We start from the raw sequence: 21,548 nt of genomic DNA, 5'->3' as shown, positions 1-21,548 counted from the left end.
ACTAGAAAATGTTAATTAGTTGCAACATTAACACGAGAGTAACCTATGAGTTATTAAGCTAAAACTGAGCACATCACTCAAGACACAATATTCAAAAAGCATTAGATTAGTAACGTTAATAAAGTTCAATGCTATCTTCTTGAGGTTATCTTGAGATGATTTCGGGACTTAGTGTCCCCGCGGCCCGGTTCTCGACCAGGCCTCCACCCCCAGGAAGCAGCTCGTAGCAGCTGTCTAACTCCCAGGTACCTATTTACTGGTAGGTAACAGGAGCATCAGGGTTAAAGAAACATTTTGCCCATTAGTCTCCGCTTCCACCGGGGATCGAACCCGGAACCTCAGGACTACGAATCCGAAGCGCTGTCCACCCAGCTGTCAGGCGGCGCGCCTGACAGCTAGGGAAAACAGTTGTATTAAATAAAGCTTAGTATGACTATAACACCTATATTAAAGATCAATATTAATTGTATTATTAATAAATTATATTATTAATATCAATACTAACGTAAGACAAATAAAGATCAAAATTAGCACCAGAGTAATGAAGATAATTTTTAACACATCAGTAATCAAGTTAAATATTATTTCAGCAGAAACAATAAAGCTAGATATTTACATATCAATAATAAAGCTGAAGACAAGCACAGGATCATAAATCAAGTTGAGTGTTAACGACCACCAGTAATACTGCACAAGCTTGTACAAAGTCAACAATAATGCTCAATATTAACTCTAAACTAGCAACAGAGATCAATATGAAACACTTTAAAAACAAGTTATTCATGTATACAAGCAAACTACCATTCATAACAATAATTGTATACAGGCAAACTGCAACTCATACTAATAATGGTATAATAAGAATTATTATTATTATTCAAACTATAACTCATACTCTTATAATGGTATACAAACTACCAATCATAATATTAATGGCTTCCATACATTTAATTCAAATATAATTATATAAACGCTATATATACGCTATAAATATATATATATATATATATATATATATATATATATATATATATATATATATATATATATATATATATATATATATATATATAAAATTTTAACATTTACTTCATTTATTAGTGAAGGAGACACACGTGACGGGACTGCGGGTCCACAGCAGCATGAGGCTATGAGCGTGCACTGACTGTTTATGAGCTTCATGAGGCTACACAATTGATGTATAACCTATTATACTAAGGGGTACCACCTCCGGTGCAAGTGTAGAGACCCATAATCTCGAAGAAGAAAATAAAGAGTATTCAGAGAAGACCTTGTGTATTTTCACTGAACACTAATATTTTCTTCTTTTACCACCCCTATTATTTTATATATTTATATATAGTATTCAAAACTAAAATATGTAATTAATATTTTAATAACCACTCGATAAAATACTATTAAAAACTGTGTCCCCCAGGATAGAGAAGGTTGTGAGGCTACTGTCCCCCAGGATAGAGAAGGTTGTGAGGCTACTGTCCCCCAGGATAGAGAAGGTTGTGAGGCTGGTGTCCCCCAGGATAGAGAAGGTTGTGAGGCTGGTGTCCCCCAGGATAGAGAAGGTTGTGAGGCTGGTGTCCCCCAGGATAGAGAAGGTTGTGAGGCTGGTGTCCCCCAGGATAGAGAAGGTTTTGAGGCTGGTGTCCCCCAGGATAGAGAAGGTTGTGAGGCTCGTGTCCCCCAGGATAGAGAAGGTTGTGAGGCTCGTGTCCCCCAGGATAGAGAAGGTTGTGAGGCTCGTGTCCCCCAGGATAGAGAAGGTTGTGAGGCACGTGCCCCCCCAGGATAAAGGAATAATGACCCCTGGAGCAGAGAGGAGGGCCGGCGCGCCCCTCTCTCTCTGCAACTGAAGCTTACCTGAACTGGCACAGAACGCCGACATGTTGCCAATGGCTGTGTTATTATTGTTCTCCTTCCATTGATCCTGTTGAGACGTGTAGCTATAGCTGGTCATTTTGGTTAGTGTGTCGGCCGTTTTGGCGGGCAGGTTGGCTGTGTTGGCGAATTAGGTGGGTATTTTGGCGGGCAGGGTAGTTCTGGCCGCTGTCACCAGAGGGCAGAGCCGCACACATGGAGGCTTCTCCAGCCTGGTTGCCCGAGCCACCAATCCTCACTCGCAATGGCCGCTTAAATCACTCGTGAGGCGTTTATTAGTGTACTACACCTCCCTCAGGCAGCCTGCCATTTGAGGAAAGATATATTTTGCCCCTTTTCAAGTTTCGGCGAATTGAACGACGGTGAGTATTAAGTTCGGGTTAATGGAAGGTTCAAGATCACTTTTGGTCAAGACGCAGGTTAAGCTTGATCACAGGAGCGAGAGCGAGGCGCCGCAGTCAAGAAGCTCTGCACCAACAAACGGCCAAGACAAATATGGCCGATTGCTAGACAGTGCCTTTTACAATACAGCCACGCTTAACAGCACGCCAATGAATACCAAATCACCTTAAGCGATTCTTTCCCCAGTAAGGGCGAGTTTGTAATTGAACAAAGGGATGTAAGAGCCTTGGCGAGCGAACAATAGAAAATCTGGGCGGGCTTACCAACCGCCGTCCGCGTATGACAAGTCAAGCTGCGCGCCCGGCGCGCTGATTGGTCCACCAGTCTGGGAGGGCGGAGTCACCTCACTGTTGCCGTCTCGCTGGCAGCAGCGATGTAATTTTCTTTTAATAAGTGTAAAGACTAATTCATTGTTTAGATATTCTTGGTGTTACCTTAATAACTTATATATTATAAAAGAATTTCTCAACTCACAACACTGTTACACAGTCAGTATCAGCGCAGTGAGATTTTAGGAAGACAGGTCGAATACAACGTTGTCATACATCTGGCGGCAGATAATTTGGCAGCCAGAAAGTGGTAAGAGATAATGGTATGTAACGTTGCCACAATCACCTGTTCCAGCTCAAAACTGCCCCCACTATCAGATATATCCCCCATTATTCTTCGCTTTTCATCATTCCACTTCTTATCTATTAGTGTGATCTTTCTTTGAAAATAACTTTCATCAAAGCACGAATAAAAGGTCAAGGGATTTCTCCTCGACGTGAACACGACCCGCCGCCAGCGCCTGCGAGTGAGGGAGCTTGGCGCGGTCGGCCCGGGCGCCCCAAGGTACGCCAGTTGAACTAATATCCCCTCACAATGGACTTCCGGTGTTGGGCGTGTGCCTTTCCAAGTTTTGTTTTATGAGTCGACTGGTGCTGGGAGAGACAATGGCGTCACGTATTAACCTGTTTCTTCAGGACGGGCAGCCGGAAATGAAGGAGGCGGGGGAGGAGAGACCTAGCTGGCTAGAGAGATCACACAGCACGGAGGCCGCCACTAATATTAAGGGGGCGAGGCAGCATATGGAAGTAACAGCAGTTGCAGTTATTAAAGAAAGTAAGAATGAGTAGCGAAGGATGGTGACAGGAAAGTAAAGCTAGGTAATTAGCAAGAGAAAGCGTTAGGCCGGAATGACTATAGAGCAGTAGGAAGGGATACGAGGGCAACGCGCTGCCAAATAAAGACAATGACCTGGAACATGCGGACGGAGGGAAGGGACGGTGTCTGGAGCGTCGGGGATTGAACACCGACCTTGCAATGTGACCGTCCCTGTACTAACCACTCCAGTGGATAGGTATGATGATGGGAAGTGGGGGATAAGGAAGAGCACAAGAGTAATAGTCAACGAATAAAGTCTGATCGTATAGACGCTTAAAGGCTTACCATTATAGAGACAACGCACATACACCAGACACACCTGGAGCGCACACCTGGACATACTTCATACACAACAGTGAGTCCCGGTGACACACACACACTCTCTCAGACTATGGATTATATACATGCCAAATCATACAACATAGACAACCAATAAACAGCACTGGCTAACAATACATACCAGCCTAGCAGACCATACATAGACAAACCAAAAAGCCTAAACAAAGAACTACTAACGAACAAACATACACAAAACTAAGCACACATACATAAGTCAAAATTGCAGCGCAAATGAACTTAACTGATCAAACACACTTTTCCTTACAAACACAGCAAGCAACACGGGCTTACTAACACACACGAAGCACATTCCAGCACATGCAACAGCACACCTTCACATACACAACACACCCTCACAGATACAACACACACCCTCACAGATACAACACACACCCTCACAGATACAACACACACCCTCACAGACACAACACACACCCTCACAGACACAACACACACCCTCACAGACACAACACACACCCTCACAGACACAACACACACCCTCACAGACACAACACACACCCTCACAGACACAACACACACCCTCACAGACACAACACACACCCTCACAGATACAACACACACCCTCACAGACACAACACACCCTCACAGATACAACACACCCTCACAGATACAACACACCCTCACAGATACAACACACACCCTGACAGATACAACACACCCTCACAGATACAACACACCCTCACAGATACAACACACACCCTCACAGATACAACACACCCTCACAGATACAACACACACCCTCACAGATACAACACACCCTCACACATACAACACACACCCTCACAGATACAACACACACCCTCACAGACACAACACACCCTCACAGACACAACACACCCTCACAGATACATTACAGACACACTCACAGACAGTTACGAGGAGATAAAAAAATTCCTAACGGATGTAACATGGGAAGCAGAGCTAAGGGGAAAGACGGCCCAAGACATGATGGAATACATCACGCAGAAGTGTAAGGAGGCGGCAGAAAAGTTTATCCCAGCCCAAAAGGTAAAAACTAAAATGCAGATGAGAAACTCATGGTTTAATCAGAGATGTAAGCTAGCTAAGCAACACAGTAAAAGAGCATGGAGAAACTATATAAATAACAGGACACTTGAGAGCAGAGAAGGTTACCAGAGAGCCAGGAATGAATACGTCAGGGTGAGAAGAGAGGCAGAAGGACAATATGAAAACGACATAGCAAGCAAAGCTAAGACCCAACCCAAATTGCTGCACAGCCACATCAGGAGAAAGACAACAGTGAAGGAACAGGTAAAGAAACTGAGGATAGGGGCAGACAGATTCACTACAAACGACAAAGAAGTGTGTGAGGAACTCGATATGAAATTCCAGGAAGTCTTCATCATTAGAGCAAGGAGAAGTTCCAGAGATAAGAGAAGGAATAATTAACCAGGCACCACTAGAGAAATTTGAGAATAACAGTAGGGAAGTAAGGAAGCTTTTGCTATAGTTGGATGTGACAAAGGCTATAGGCCCGGATGAAATATCGCCATGGATACTAAAGGAAGGAGCAGAAGCACTGTAACTGCCACTCTCCATAGTGTATAACAAATCACTGGTAACAGGTGAACTGCCAGAAATTTGGAAGGCGGCAAACATAGTCCCGATATACAAGAAGGGGGATAGACAGGAGGCACTGAACTACAGGCCAGTGTCCCTAACTTGCATACCATGCAAGCTAATGGAGAAAATTGTGCGAAAAAAGATAGTCGAACATCTGGAGCGAAGGAACTTTGTGTCACAACACCAACATGGTTTCAGGGATGGCAAGTCATGCCTCACAGGAATAATTGAATTCTACGACCAGGCAACAAGAATCAGGCAAGAAAGAGAGGGGTGGGCAGACTGCATATTTTTGGATTGCCAGAAAGCCTTTGACAGAGTGCCACACCAGAGACTAGTGCAAAAGCTGGAGATGCAGGCAGGAGTGAAATGGAAGGTTGGATATGGGAGTACTTAAGTAACAGAAGGCAGCGAGTCACTGTGCGGGCTGAGGTATCAGATTGGCGAGACGTCACCAGTGGGGTCCCGCAAGGTTCAATCCTTGGACCCATACTGTTTCTGATATATGTAAATGATCTTCGAGATGGTATAGAATCATTCCTCTCATTGTTTGCTGATGATGCAAAAATTATGACGAGGATTAAGACGGAGGAAGACAGTATGAGACTACAAGATGACCTAGACAGACTGCATGAATGGTCCAACAAATGGCTACTGAAGTTCAACCCGAATAAATGTAAGGTAATGAAACAAGGCAGTAGAAACAGAAGGCCAGACACATGATACAGAATGGGAGATGAAGTCCTTCATGAAACGGACAGAGAGAAGGATCTAGGAGTTGATATCACACCCTGTCACCTGAAGCCCACATCAAAAGAATAACATCTGCGGCATACGCGAGGCTGGTTAACATCAGAACTGCCTTCAGGAACCTGTGCAAGGAATCATTCAGAACCTTGTACACCACATATGTAAGACCAATCCTGGAGCATGCGGCCCCAGCATGGAGCCCGTACCTTGTCAAGCACAAGGCGAAAAGGCTTGAAAAATTTCAGAGGTATGCAATTAGGCTAGTCCCAGAACTAAGAGGCATGAGTTACGAAGAAAGGCTGCGAGAAATGCACCGCACGACACTAGAAGACATTAGAGTAAGGGGAGACATGATCACTACCTACAAAATTCTCAGAGGAATTGACAGGGTAGATTAAGATAAACTGTTTAACACGGGTGGCACACGTACAAGGGGACACAGGTGGAAACTGAGTACCCAAATGAGCCACAGGGACGATAGAAAGAACTTTTTCAGTGTCAGAGTAGTTAACAGATGGAATGCATTAGGCAGTGATGTGGTGGAGGCTGACTCCATACACAGTTTATAATGTAGATATGATAGAGCCCAGTAGGCTCAGGAATCTGTACACCATTTGATTGACAGTTGAGAGGCGGGACCAAAGAGCCAGAGGTCAATCTCTGCAAGCACAATTAGGTGAGTACACAACACACCACCACAGACACAACACACCATCACAGACACAACACACCACCACAGACACAACACACCACCACAGACACGACACACCATCACAGACACAACACACCATCACAGACACAACACACCATCACAGACACAACACACCATCACAGACACAATACACCATCACAGACACAACACACCATCACAGACATAACACACCATCACAGACACAACACACCATCACAGACACAACACACCATCACAGACACAACACACCATCACAGACACAACACACCACCACAGACACAACACACCATCACAGACACAACACACCACCACAGACACAACACACCATCACAGACACAACACACCATCACAGACACAACACACCATCACAGACACAACACACCATCACAGACATAACACACCATCACAGACACAACACACCATCACAGACACAACACACCATCACAGACACAACACACCATCACAGACACAACACACCATCACAGACACAACACACCATCACAGACATAACACACCATCACAGACACAACACACCACCGCAGACACAACACACCACCACAGACACAACACACACCCTCCACCACATCACTGCCTAATGCATTCCATTTGTCAACCACTCTGACAGTAAAAAAGTCCTTTCTAATATCTCTGTGGCTCATTTGGGCACTCAGTTTCCACCTGTGTCCCTTAGTGAGTGTGCCCCTTGTGTTAAATAGACTGTCTTTATCTACCCTGTCGATTCCCTTGAGAATTTTGAATGCGGTAATTATGTCCCCCCTAACTCTTCTGTCTTCCACGAAGTGAGGTTTAATTCCCGTAGTCTCTCCTCGTAGCTGATACCTCTCAGCTCGGGTACTAGTCTGGTGGCAAACCTTTGAACCTTTTCCAGTTTAGTCTTATCCTTGACTAGATATGGACTCCATGCTGGAGCCGCATACTCCAGGATTGGTCTGACATATGTGGTGTATAATGTTCTGAAAGATTCCTTACACAAGTTTCTAAATGCCGTTCTTATGTTAGCCAACCTGGCATATGCTGCTGATGTTATCCTCTTGATATGAGCTTCAGGGGACAGGTCTGGCGTGATATCAACCCCCAGGTCTTTCTCTCTCTCTGACTCTTGAAGTATCTCATCTCCCAAATGATACCTTGTATCTGGTCTCCTGCTTCCTACCCCTATCTTCATTACATTACATTTGCTTGGGTTAAACTCTAAACTCACCCTTCTTAACGTGGTTGAGAAGCGGTGCAAGTGTTGTGGTGGTGCATCTCTTGTTAAGGTGAAGGTGTTTTAGGGGGTGCAGGTGTTCTTATAGTGCAGGTGTTGTTACTGTTCAGTTCTTGTTGTGGTGCAGTAGATGTGATGGTGCAAGTGTTGCTAATGTACGTGTATTTTTGGGTGGCAGGTGTTGCGGTGATAATGGCAGTGTGTTGGTGCAGTGAGAGTGGAGGTCACTATTCACAGCTGCAAGGAACCTGACACAGTTGTAAGGAGCCTGACACAGCTGTAAAGAGCCAGACACAGCTGTAAGGAGCCTGACACAGCTGTGAGGAGCCAGGCAAAGCTGCAGGAACCTATACACAGTTGTAAAGAGCCAGACAAAGCTACAGGGACCTATACACAGCTGTAAGGAGCCAGACACAGCTGTAAGGAGCCAGACAAAGCTGTAAGGAGCCAGACAAAGCTGTAAGGAGCCAGACAAAGCTGTAAGGAGCCAGACAAAGCTACAGGGACCTATACACAGCTGTAAGGAGCCAGACATAGTTGTAAGGAGCCAGACAAAGCTACAGGGACCTATACACAGCTGTAAGGAGCCAGACATAGTTGTAAGGAGCCAGACAAAGCTGCAGGGACCTATACACAGCTGTAAGGAGCCAGACAAAGCTGTAAGGAGCCAGATAAAGCTACAGGGACCTATACACACCTGTAAGGAGCCAGACACACCTGGCGGGTCTCACACCTTCAGAGCTACAAGGACGTGAGCAGAGTTGTGGGAGCCAGAGACCAGTGGACCACCCCAGGCGGAGGTGGAGGGAGCCAGGCGGAGGTGGAGGGAGCCAGGCGGAGGTGGAGGGAGCCAGGCGGAGGTGGAGGGAGCCAGGCGGAGGTGGAGGGAGCCAGGCGGAGGTGGAGGGAGCCAGGCGGAGGTGGAGGGAGCCAGGCGGAGGTGGAGGGAGCCAGGCGGAGGTGGAGGGAGCCAGGCGGAGGTGGAGGGAGCCAGGCGGAGGTGGAGGGAGCCAGGCGGAGGTGGAGGGAGCCAGGCGGAGGTGGAGGGAGCCAGGCGGAGGTGGAGGGAGCCAGGCGGAGGTGGAGGGAGCCAGGCGGAGGTGGAGGGAGCCAGGCGGAGGTGGAGGGAGCCAGGCGGAGGTGGAGGGAGCGAGGTAGAGGGAGCCAGGTGGAGGGAGCCGGACCCTGGCCTGGGTAAAGCACAGAATATCACGACCCGCGGACCAGCCCAGCACGCACATTGCAAAATTACATCAGTGTCGCCTAGTGGTAATGTTGAGCCAGACTCACCCCTCTCACGCTATGTACTCACCTATTCACCTATTTGTACTCACTTATTTGTGCTTGCGGGGGTTGAGCTCTGGCTCTTTGGTCCCGCCTCTCAACCGTCAATCAGCAGGTGGTACAGGTTCCAAAGCCTATTGGGCTCTATCATATCTACACTTCAAACTGTGTATGGAGTCAGCCTCCACCACATCACTTCCTAATGCATTCCATTTGTCAACCACTCTGACACTAAAAAAGTTCCTTCTAATATCTCTGTGGCTCATTTGGGCACTCAGTTTCCACCTGTGTCCCCTTGTGCGTGTGCCCCTTGTGTTAAATAGCATGTCTTTATTTACCCTATCCCTTGAGAATCCCTTGAGAATCTTGAATGTGGTGATCATGTCCCCCCTAACTCTTCTGTCTCCCAGCGACGTGAGGTTTAATTCCCGTAGTCTCTCCTCGTAGCTCATACCTTTCAGCTCGGGTACTAGTCTGGTGGCAAACCTTTGAACCTTTTCCAGTTTAGTCCTATCCTTGACTAGATATGGACTCCATGCTGGAGCTGCATACTCCAGGATTGGCCTGACATATGTGGTACACAAAGTTCTGAGTGATACCTTAAAAGGTTCTAAATGCCGTTCTTATGTTGGCCAGCCTGGCATATGCCCCTGATGTTATCCTCTTAATATGGGCTGCAGGGGACAGGTCTGGTGTATGTGTGTGTGTGTGTACTCACCTATTTGTGCCTGCAGGATCGAGCATTGACTCTTGGATCCCGCCTTTCGACCCATCGGTTGTTTACAGCAATGACTATGGTCCTATTTCCCTATCAAATCTAGTTTTAATATTATGAATAGAATTTGCTTCTACCACTTGCTCCTGAAGTGCATTCCATTTTTCTACTACTCTCACTCTAAAAGAAAACTTCCTAACATCTCTGTGACTCATCTGAGTTTCCAGCTTCTACCCATGTCCTCTCGTTCTGCTACTATTCCGTGAGAATATTTCGTCTATGTCCACTCTGTCAATCCCCCTGAGTATTTTATATGTTCCTATCATATCCTCTCTCCCTTTTGTATTCTAGTGTCGTAAGGCTCAGTTCTTTCAGGCGCTCTTCATACCCCATACCCCCCTCCCCCCCCCACACACACACGTGTGTGTGTGTGTGTGTACTCGCCTATTTATGCATGCAGGATCGAGCATTGGCTCTTGGATCCCGCCAAGTGTGTGTGTGTGTGTGTGTGTGTGTGTGTGTGTGTGTGTGTGTGTGTGTACTCACCTAGTTGTGCTTGCGGGGGTTGAGCTCTGGCTCTTTGGTCCCGCCTCTCAACCGTAAATCAACAGGTGTACAGGTTCCTGAGCCTATTGGGCTCTATCATATCTACACTTGAAACTGTATATGGAGTCAGCCTCCACCACATCACTTCCTAATGCATTCCATTTGTCAACCACTCTGACACTAAAAAAAGTTCTTTCTAATATCTCTGTGGCTCATTTGGGCACTCAGTTTCCACCTGTGTCCCCTAGTGCGTGTGCCCCTTGTGTTAAATAGCCTGTCTTTATCAACCCTGTCGATTCCCTTGAGAATCTTGAATGTGGTGATCATGTCCCCCCTAACTCTTCTGTCTTCCAACGAAGTGAGGTTTAATTCCCGTAGTCTCTCCTCGTAGCTCATACCTCTCAGCTCGGGTACTAGTCTGGTGGCAAACCTTTGAACCTTTTCCAGTTTAGTCTTATGCTTGACTAGATATGGACTCCATGCTGGGGCTGCATACTCCAAGATTGGCCTGACATGTGGTATACAAAGTTCTGAATTATTCTTTCCACAAGTTTCTGAATGCCGTTCGTATGTTGGCCAGCCTGGCATATGCCGCTGATGTTATCCGCTTGATATGTGCTGCAGGAGACAGGTCTGGCGTGATATCAACCCCCAAGTCTTTTTCCTTCTCTGACTCCTGAAGAATTTCTTCTCCCAGATGTGTGTGTGTGTGTGTGTGTAATCACCTATATGTGCTTCCTGAGCAGGGTTTAGCCTCTGGGCCTCGCCTGTCGGTCGCTAGTCGCCTGTTACAGTGGCTGCCGACTCTCTTGCGTGTACAGTGTAGCACTTCAGAAAGTACCGGCGTAGTTAGCCTCAAGTGGCTGGCAGTTGAGCACACACTCGCTACTCTTACGGTGAGGAAGTACTCTCGTTCATCCTTATGGCTTATCTGATTATAATAAATGAATAGTACCTTCCGTGTGCTCCCGCCCTGTCCATGTTAATGATAGTAATGTGATAGTAATATACAGGCACTCACCATGCCTGCAGGGGCCTCACATGTGAGCTGGTGGGAGAGCGTCCTGCCTTGTGTCAGCGAGCACTACTCCTCCTCCTGCCTCAGGCCTCTAGCCTAAGAGAGCAGAGAGGCTCTCGTAGCAAATCTTTAGACTATCTCTAGTTTTGTGGGTTATAACTTCAAGTGTAACTTCCCCACTCGAGGAACATATTGTTATCCAAGTGGTGGTGTAAGATGGGGAGTGTCTTGAGGTGTGTGAAGACCGTGCCTCAAGGCATCACATGTTCGGCAGCCTTGTATAATCCAACCATGTTATATTATTATAATGTGCCTCCGGTAAGAGGCTCGGGATTACATCTTCTCACAAATCATTTTACTTCTAAGCTTCGAATAAATAAATTTCCATCAACTTATTGTCTCCCTGTAGCCTCATCCATGTCTCAGATATAATCTCCAGGCATTTGCAAGAATTGAAGTCGAGCAGCCATTTCTGGTGGCAGCATTCTAGGTGGGTCAGATACAACTCGTTCATGCTGTAGTCCTCATCGGTGCCAATTCCTCTTTTAGTTGTGTAGTGTAAGCTAACATTGACACGAAGAATCCTATGCCATCAGTTATGTTATTAACATACAGTGCAGGAGTGTACGTTTCAGTACCGAGCCCTGTGCAACTCTCCTTCTTGCTGTTAATTATATTGGAGATGTATTCTCTCAGCCAGAACAATACAGTTACTTCAGCTTGTTTTCACAATGTGCTGTTTCTCGCCTGTGAAACAGTGTCGAAAACCTTCTGCCAATCTGGAAGGTGCAGTCAGCCCGTTCTTCTCTTTCCAATATCATCATGGCAACCTCCCTCCCACAACCACCTCCCCCCCCCACTTGCTGGCGTCTGTGAGGCTGAAGGAAATTTTTTAATATTATTATTTTCTACCACAGACGTGGCCACACATTTACAATGTTAACCACATTATACATTTTCTTCTGTCCTCCATGCATAGGGTAAGAGATCTGTTAAACATATAGTTCAATGATTTATTGAACAATCAACCACAGAAGGTGATTGTAGTGCTTTTAAAGTGCTAATCTAACCTACATACATAAATACATGGCTACTGTACACAGATTTACGTCTGTCCTACATAAACAGTGTTCGATGTGACTTTTTACATAGTGTCATTAATGTGCATTTAAAGAGGTAAAATGCAATTCTGACCAGCTTCCACATATCCTGTATACACATACATACATATATATATATACATTCACATACATTTATGTCTCTACTACTCTAACAGGGTAAGATAGCTGCTATAGAAACTAATGTGTTATTGAGCACTTAACCACTGAAGGTGATTAAGATGTTTTTACAAGCTCAGGTTATATAGTTACATCACATACATACATTGTATAGTTGATACATTACATGGTCAATCTTGGGTACAAGTCCAATATATCATCAAGTGTTCCAGTATTCATATAGTAGTTACAGTGTTCAGCATACCTCAGCCCAGGAGGGCGAAAGTCAGTCAATATGGGACACTCTACAATATAATGTTCAAGGAAATGCATGTTCTCTTTCACAAAGTTGACACGTGGTGTATAGCACACTTTCACAAAGTTGACACATGGTGTATTGGACACTTTCACAAAGTTGACACATGGTGTATTGGACACTCACAAAGTTGACACGTGGTGTATTGGACACTTGGATGTTGAGAAAGCTGCCAGATACGTCTATATCCTAGGCGTATTCTGGCCACTGTAACATCACATGCTGAAGAAATGGTCGGTGACAGAGCTGCGGCTCACCAAGGTTCCACCCACCCAGCCGGGCGCTCTCCTCCTGTGTACATGTCATTCACTAGTTTAACATCGTCTCATTGTATGTTTTGATATGCCAAGTGTCCCCTTCCCTTTGCCTGTCTGCCGGTCTGTCTCTCTGTCTGTCTGTCTCTATCTGTTTGTATCTCTCACTGTCTCTGTCTTTGTCTCCCCCTTTCTTTGTCTCTCCCCACCTCCCTCTTTTCCTCGCAAGGTACCCAGCAGCCCCACCATGGCCACCATGGCCACCACGGCCACCATGGCCATCATGGCCACCACGGCCACCATGGCCACCACGGCCATCATGGCCACCACGGCCACCATGGCCACCACGGCCATCATGGCCACCATGGCCACCACGGCCACCATGGCCACCACGGCCATCATGGCCATCATGGCCACCACGGCCACCATGGCCACCACGGCCATCATGGCCACCACGGCCACCATGGCCACCACGGCCATCATGGCCACCACGGCCACCATGGCCACCACGGCCATCATGGCCACCACGGCCACCATGGCCACTACGGCCATCATGGCCACCACGGCCACCATGGCCACCACGGCCATCATGGCCACCACGGCCACCATGGCCACCATGGCCACCACGGCCACCATGGCCACCATGGCCACCACGGCCACCATGGCCACCATGGCCACCACGGCCACCACGGCCACCATGGCCACCATGGCCACCATGGCCACCACGGCCACCATGGCCACCACGGCCACCACGGCCACCACGGCCACCATGGCCACCACGGCCACCATGGCCACCATGGCCACCATGGCCACCACGGCCACCATGGCCACCATGGCCACCACGGCCACCACGGCCACCACGGCCACCATGGCCACCATGGCCACCATGGCCACCACGGCCACCATGGCCACCATGGCCACCATGGCCACCACGGCCACCACGGCCATCATGGCCACCACGGCCATCATGGCCACCACGGCCACCATGGCCACCACGGCCACCACGGCCATCATGGCCACCACGGCCACCACGGCCATCATGGCCACCACGGCCACCATGGCCACCACGGCCATCATGGCCACCACGGCCACCATGGCCATCATGGCCACCACGGCCACCATGGCCACCACGGCCACCACGGCCACCATGGCCACCACGGCCATCATGGCCACCACGGCCACCATGGCCACCACGGCCATCATGGCCACCACGGCCACCATGGCCACCACGGCCATCATGGCCACCACGGCCACCATGGCCACCACGGCCATCATGGCCACCATGGCCACCATGGCCACCACGGCCATCATGGCTGGATCATGTAAAGCAAGGCACTATTGTTTACAATCAGGTCCTGGAACTATCACAGGAAATATCTCACGGAGGACCTCCCCAACCTGAAGACGCCCAGGACCACCCCCTCTACCTCGCTCACCCTCACCCTCACGCTCACCCTCACCCTCACCCTCACCCTCACCCTCACGCTCACCCTCACCCTCACCTTCACCCTCACCCTCACCCTCACACTCACCCTCACCCTCACCCTCACCTTCACCCTCACCCTCATCCTCACCTTCACCCTCACCCTCACCCTCACCCTCACCCTCACCCTCACCCTCACCTTCACCCTCACCTTCACCCTCACCTTCACCCTCACCCTCACCTTCACCCTCACCTTCACCCTCACGCTCACCTTCACCCTCACCTACACCCTCACCCTCACGTTCACCCTCACGTTCACCCTCACCTTCACGCTCACCTTCACCCTCACCCTCACCCTCACCCTCACCTTCACCCTCACCTTCACGCTCACCTTCACCCTCACCCTCACTCTCACCCTCACCTTCACCCTCACCTTCACGCTCACCTTCACCCTCACGCTCACCTTCACCCTCACGCTCACCTTCACCCTCACGCTCACCTTCACGCTCACCTTCATCCTCACCTTAACGCTCACCTTCACAGAGAGAGAGAGAGAGAGAGAGAGAGAGAGAGAGAGAGAGAGAGAGAGAGAGAGAGAGAGAGAGAGAGAGATAACAATCAGTGGAGGTATCAGCTATTACACCATCGATCTCTCTGCATCAAATATAGAGCCAGCTTACAAGCGGGTCATGTTACCTCGCGCTAAATCTTTTATTTTCACCCAGTTTTCCTTCCTGTTATGTACAGTTTTCACTCTTGTTAAGACTCTGCCCCGATATGAGACTCACTCACACACCGGCATTAATAATGACCATTGTTAAACACAAGACGGGTAGCTGTGGGTGTGGTTAGGGGCCAGTGTGGTCTCCTGCCATCTCCTGAGCCTTACACACCCATACACCCCTCCTGACCTCTCACACACCCCTCCTGACCTCTCACACACCCCTCCTGAGCCTCACACACCCCTCCTGACCTCTCACACACCCCTCCTGACCTCTCACACACCCCTCCTGACCCCTCACACACCCCTCCTGACCTCTCACACACCCCTCCTGACCTCTCACACACCCCTCCTGACCCCTCACACACCCCTCCTGACCTCTCACACACCCCTCCTGACCTCTCACACGCCCCTCCTGAGCCTCACACACCCCTCCTGACCTCTCACACACCCCTCCTGAGCCTCACACACCCCTCCTGACCTCTCACACACCCCTCCTGACCTCTCACACACCCCTCCTGACCCCTCACACACCCCTCCTGACCTCTCACACATCCCTCCTGACCTCTCACACGCCCCTCCTGAGCCTCACACACCCCTCCTGACCTCTCACACACCCCTCCTGAGCCTCACACACCCCTCCTGACCACCCTCACACACCCCTCCTGAACCCCTCACACACCCCTCCTGACCCCTCACACATCCCTCCTGACCCCTCACACACCACTCCTGACCTCTCACACACCCCTCCTGACCCCTCACACACCCCTCCTGAACCCCTCACACACCCCTCCTGAACCCCTCACACACCCCTCCTGACCTCTCACACACCCCTTCTGACCCCTCACACACCCCTTCTGACCTCTCACACGCCCCTCCTGACCTCTCACACGCCCCTCCTGACCTCTCACACACCCCTCCTGACCCCTCACACACCCCTCCTGAACCCCTCACACACCCCACCTGACCCCTCACACACCCCACCTGACCCCTCACACACCCTACCTGACCCCTCACACACCCCACCTGACCCCTCACATACCCCTCCTGACCCCTCACACACCCCTCCTGACCCCTCACACACCCCTCCTGACCCCTCACACACCCCTCCTGAACCCCTCACACACCCCTCCTGAACCCCTCACACACCCCTCCTGACCCCTCACACGCCCCTCCAGAGTCTCACACTTACCTGTCCTCCTACAAAGAACATCTCATTTCGCTCGTATGCGATACTAAGGCGATAAATTTTCGTACTAGAAAATGGAAGCGGCTGGCGAAAATGACGTAGTTACGTTTTCTGTTTTGGGTCCTCTACAGTCTAATATGTTAGAGAGGACACTTTAAACTGGCTGTTGTCTTGACGTTGGGAAACTTTAGGAGGACGGGCTACACACACACGCAAGTTGTGCAACTCACGAAATATCCGACAATGCCTTCATTAATTCTCTGTTGCAAAGGGCCGCGTCGTTTTTATCGCCGTGTCATTATATATATAAGTTTGTTTCGACAGTCGCCTCGCACGTTCATGGGGTTACAGAACAGACGGGTAATAAAAGAGAGAGAGAGAGACACATTGTCTGGCGCTGGAGGCCAGGCAGGTCCGGGCCGGGCAGCCATAACTCACCCACCCGTTAAGAGTGTCACGGGGTGCTCCTCAAGGCGGCTGTAATTGGTCGATCACGCTTCCATCCAGCCAATCAGCGTGAGCCTTGCAAATGGCGAGGAGGCCATTCTTTTCGCGCACTCAACCTCAACGGAGACAAAGGGGAGCGGGTGGGCGGACGGGCGCCATCTTGTCCAAAGGAAACTGCCATTTTCACGCGGTCCTTGGCTTTTAAAGAGGACTTTTACTCCTTGCACCAGAGCGTTACTATTGCTCCTACACTAAGGTACGGCAGGTTGCACAATCTTGACTGAAACCTTTGTTAATTTTGTGAAAGTGTGATTGTAACTTAATAATGTAGGCGTTCTAATTTTCTGATAATTACCATGACTTACGGAGTACGTTGTAGCTTGGCTGTATTGTCACTTTACGATTTTATCGTGTACGTAACTTTGAGGAAGATTTAACAGATCTCTCAACCATGTGTTTGTACACTCACCCAACGCTGTGAGGGACACCCACACTGGGGGAGTCACCACCACTCCCCTAACATGGAGAGTCACCACCACTCCCCCAACATGGAGGGAGTCACCACCACTCCCCTAACATGGAGGGAGCCACCACCACTCCCCTAACATGGAGAGTCACCACCACTCCCCCAACATGGAGGGAGTCACCACCACTCCCCTAACATGGAGGGAGCCACCACCACTCCCCCAACATGGAGAGTCACCACCACTCCCCTAACATGGAAGGAGCCACCACCACTTCCCCAACATGGAGGGAGTCACCACCACTCCCCCAACATGGAGGGAGCCACCACCACTCCCCCAACATGGAGGGAGTCACCACCACTCCCCTAACATGGAGGGAGCCACCACCACTCCCCCAACATGGAGAGTCACCACCACTCCCCTAACATGGAAGGAGCCACCACCACTCCCCCAACATGGAGGGAGTCACCACCACTCCCCCAACATGGAGGGAGCCACCACCACTCCTCCAACATGGAGGGAGTCACCACCACTCCCCCAACATTGAGGGAGCCACCACCACTCCCCCAACATGGAGGGAGCCACCACCACTCCTCCAACATGGAGGGAGTCACCACCACTCCCCCAACATTGAGGGAGCCACCACCACTCCCCCAACATTGAGGGAGCCACCACCACTCCCCCAACATGGAGGGAGTCACCACCACTCCCCGAACATGGAGGGAGCCACCACCACTTCCCCAATATAGAGGGAGTCAGTATGAATTGAGGACAGTCAACTTTCTACATTTATTCACATTAATAAATTACACGGTCGAGGATGACGCCCCTTCCCTCCCTAACTCCCTTCCTCCTTCCCTCACTTCATGGTTGCGGGGTGCCCTACCGCCCACGGGATGGGTGGGAGGTTGCAGCTCCCAACGCGCACCTGACGAGCCCACACGTCACCAGGTGCTGCAGATCTTGACCCACAGAAACATCAAACAAGAGAATAATGTGTACAAGAGCCACAAGTAGTGACGGCGCCCCACACACACACACACACGGTGCGGGCCAAGCACTGTCACATATTATCGCTGACACACAGCGACACCGCAGGTGCTACACGACAGGTGTACGGTCCACACCTGTCGTTCCACCACACTCAGCATACGCCTCAAGTGTTACCTTAACACACAGCGAATAATCTTAGTTTTAATATGTATGGCAACAAATAATTATATTATTGTATATCTGTATTAAATGTGTCAGCTGACGATATCAGCATAACTGCCTCAGTTGACGATATCAGCATAACTGCCTCAGTTGACGATATCAACATAACTGCCTCAGTTGACGATATCAGCATAACTGCCTCAGTTGACGATATCAACATAATTGCCTCAGTTGACGATATCAACATAACTGCCTCAGTTGACGATATCAGCATAACTGCCTCAGTTGACGATATCAACATAACTGCCTCAGTTGACGATATCAACATAACTGCCTCAGTTGACGATATCAGCATAACTGCCTCAGTTGACGATATCAACATAATTGCCTCAGTTGACGATATCAACATAACTGCCTCAGTTGACGATATCAGCATAACTGCCTCAGTTGACGATATCAACATAACTGCCTCAGTTGACGATATCAGCATAACTGCCTCAGTTGACGATATCAACATAACTGCCTCAGCTGACGATATCAACATAACTGCCTCAGTTGACGATATCAGCATAACTGCCTCAGTTGACGATATCAACATAATTGCCTCAGTTGACGATATCAACATAACTGCCTCAGTTGACGATATCAGCATAACTGCCTCAGCTGACGATATCAGCATAACTGCCTCAGTTGACGATATCAACATAATTGCCTCAGTTGACGATATCAGCATAACTGCCTCAGTTGACGATATCAACATAATTGCCTCAGTTGACGATATCAACATAATTGCCTCAGCTGACGATATCAACATAACTACCTCAGCTGACAATATCAACATAACTGCCTCAGTTGACGATATCAGCATAAGCTGCCCAAGTTGATGATAGGGGGGGGGAGGTAGAAGGGGTGATGGAAGGTGGGGGTGAAATAGTGGGGGGGAGGTAGAAGGGGGTGATGGAAGGTGGGGGTGTAACAGTGGGGGAAGGTAGAAGGGGTGTAACAGTGGGGGGAGGTAGAAGGGGGTGTAACAGTGGGGGGAGGTAGAAGGGAGTGATGGAAGGTGGGGGTGTAACAGTGGGGGGAGGTAGAAGGGGGTGATGGAAGGTGGGGGTGTAACAGTGAGAGGAGGTAGAAGGGAGTGATGGAAGGTGGGGGTGTAAGAGTGGGGGGAGGTAGAAGGGGGTAATGGAAGGTGGGGGTGTAACAGTGGGGGGAGGTAGAAGGGGGTGATGGAAGGTGGAGGGAGGTAGAAGGGGGTGATGGAAGGTGGGGTAGGTTGATGGGGGAGTGTAATAGTGGGGGGGGAGGTAGAAGGGGGTGATGGAAGGTGGAGGTGTAATAGTGGGGGGAGGTTGAATGGGTGATGATAGGTGGGGGTGGATGGAAGGGGGGGGTGATGGAAGGTGGGTGGAGGTAAAAGGGTGTGATGGAAGGTGGGGGGTAGAGGTAGAAGGGGGGAGTGATGGAAGGTGGGGTGGAGGTAGAAGGAAGGGAGTGATGGAAGGTGGGGTGTAATAGTGGGGGGAGGTAGAAGGGGGTGATGGAAGGTGCGGTGTAATAGTGGGGGTGGATGTAGGAAGGGGGGTGATGGAAGGTGGGGTAGAGGTAGAAGGAGGGTGATGGATGGTGGGGTGTAATATTGGGGGGGAGGTAGAAGGGGGGTGATGGAAGGTGGGGTAGAGGTAGAAGGAGGGTGATGGATGGTGGGGTGTAATATTGGGGGGGGAGGTAGAAGGGGGGTGATGGAAGGTGAGGTGTAATAGTGAGGGGGGGATGTTGAAGAGTGTCGTTGCTGGTGTATTGATCGGACGTGGGTCAGTCCGTGTGGCCCTCTCAAGATATTATCTAAAATTGCCCAATTTCATGCATTTGGGGAGGACAGATAACCATCACTGTGAGCGGGTAGAGGGCCGTGGCCCCGGACCTCGCTGATTCCGGCTTGACCTGGATGTGGCACCGATGTGGCCCAGCAGTGGCCCTGATGTAGCCCAGCAGTGGCCCTGATGTGACCCAGCAGTGGCCCTAATGGGACCCAACAGTGGTCCTGATGTGACCCAGTAGTGGCGATCTAATGTGACCCAGCATTGGTCCTGATGTGACCTAACAGTGGTCCTGATGTGACCTAACAGTGGTCCTGATGTGACCCAGCAGGGGTCCTTATGTGACCCAGTAGTGGTCCAGATGTGACCCAGCAGTGGCCCTGATGTGGTGAGCCCGTAGTGTACCTACTTGGCACAGGAGCGGGCTGTGGTGAGCCCGTAGTGTACTTACTTGGCACAGGAGCGGGGCCGTGGTGAGCACGTAGTGTACTTGGATACCCCCTCCAAAGGATACCTGATCAACCAGGCTGTGACTCATACGTCAGGCTGCGAGCAGCCGCGTCCAACAGCCTGGTTGATCAATCCAGCAACCAGGAGGCCTGGTCGACGACCGGGCCGCGGGGACGCTAAGCCCCGGAAGCACCTCAAGGTAAGGTACTTACTTGGCACAGGAGCGGGGCTGTGGTTAGCACGTAGCGTACTTGGCACACAACCCGTTCTCGCAAATTCGTAAAGTCAATATTGACTTATTAACTACGTGCATAGGTGATATACTAAACATAATAGATACCCTTAAAAAGATTCATAGAAAACACCGACCTTACCTAACCTTGTTAGTATCTTAAGATAAGCATCTTATTGCTTCGTAATTACAATTATTACTTAACCTATGCCTATTATAGGTTAGGTAATAATTGTAATT

The 21,548-nt window shown here is 49.6% G+C and overlaps 2 protein-coding genes across 3 annotated transcripts in view; one reads left to right on the top strand and one right to left on the bottom strand.

Annotated features, from left to right (window-relative positions):
• Window positions 1-2,387, bottom strand: part of LOC123762592 (paired box protein Pax-6) — a 28,868-nt gene extending 26,481 nt beyond the window's left edge. For both annotated transcript variants that reach the window (XM_045749189.2, XM_069299941.1), the window contains exon 1: window positions 1,876-2,387. In XM_045749189.2, the coding sequence (XP_045605145.2) occupies window positions 1,876-1,972 (97 nt within the window). In that variant the 5' untranslated portion in view covers window positions 1,973-2,387. The remainder of the gene's footprint in view (window positions 1-1,875) is intronic.
• A 12,218-nt stretch (window positions 2,388-14,605) lies between these two features.
• Window positions 14,606-19,687, top strand: LOC138351345 (homeobox-like protein HDP1). The gene is made up of 2 exons (XM_069303098.1): window positions 14,606-14,726; window positions 18,900-19,687. Exons 1-2 carry the CDS (start codon window positions 14,606-14,608, stop codon window positions 19,685-19,687), a joined length of 909 nt encoding a protein of 302 aa, XP_069159199.1.
• The last annotated feature ends 1,861 nt before the right edge of the window (window positions 19,688-21,548 follow it).

This window comes from Procambarus clarkii, chromosome 5 (assembly GCF_040958095.1).
Source record: "Procambarus clarkii isolate CNS0578487 chromosome 5, FALCON_Pclarkii_2.0, whole genome shotgun sequence".
Classification (NCBI taxonomy): Eukaryota; Metazoa; Arthropoda; class Malacostraca; order Decapoda; family Cambaridae; genus Procambarus; species Procambarus clarkii.
Note: the sequence above shows the minus strand (reverse complement) of the source record. Positions and strands in the feature narration are given on the sequence as shown.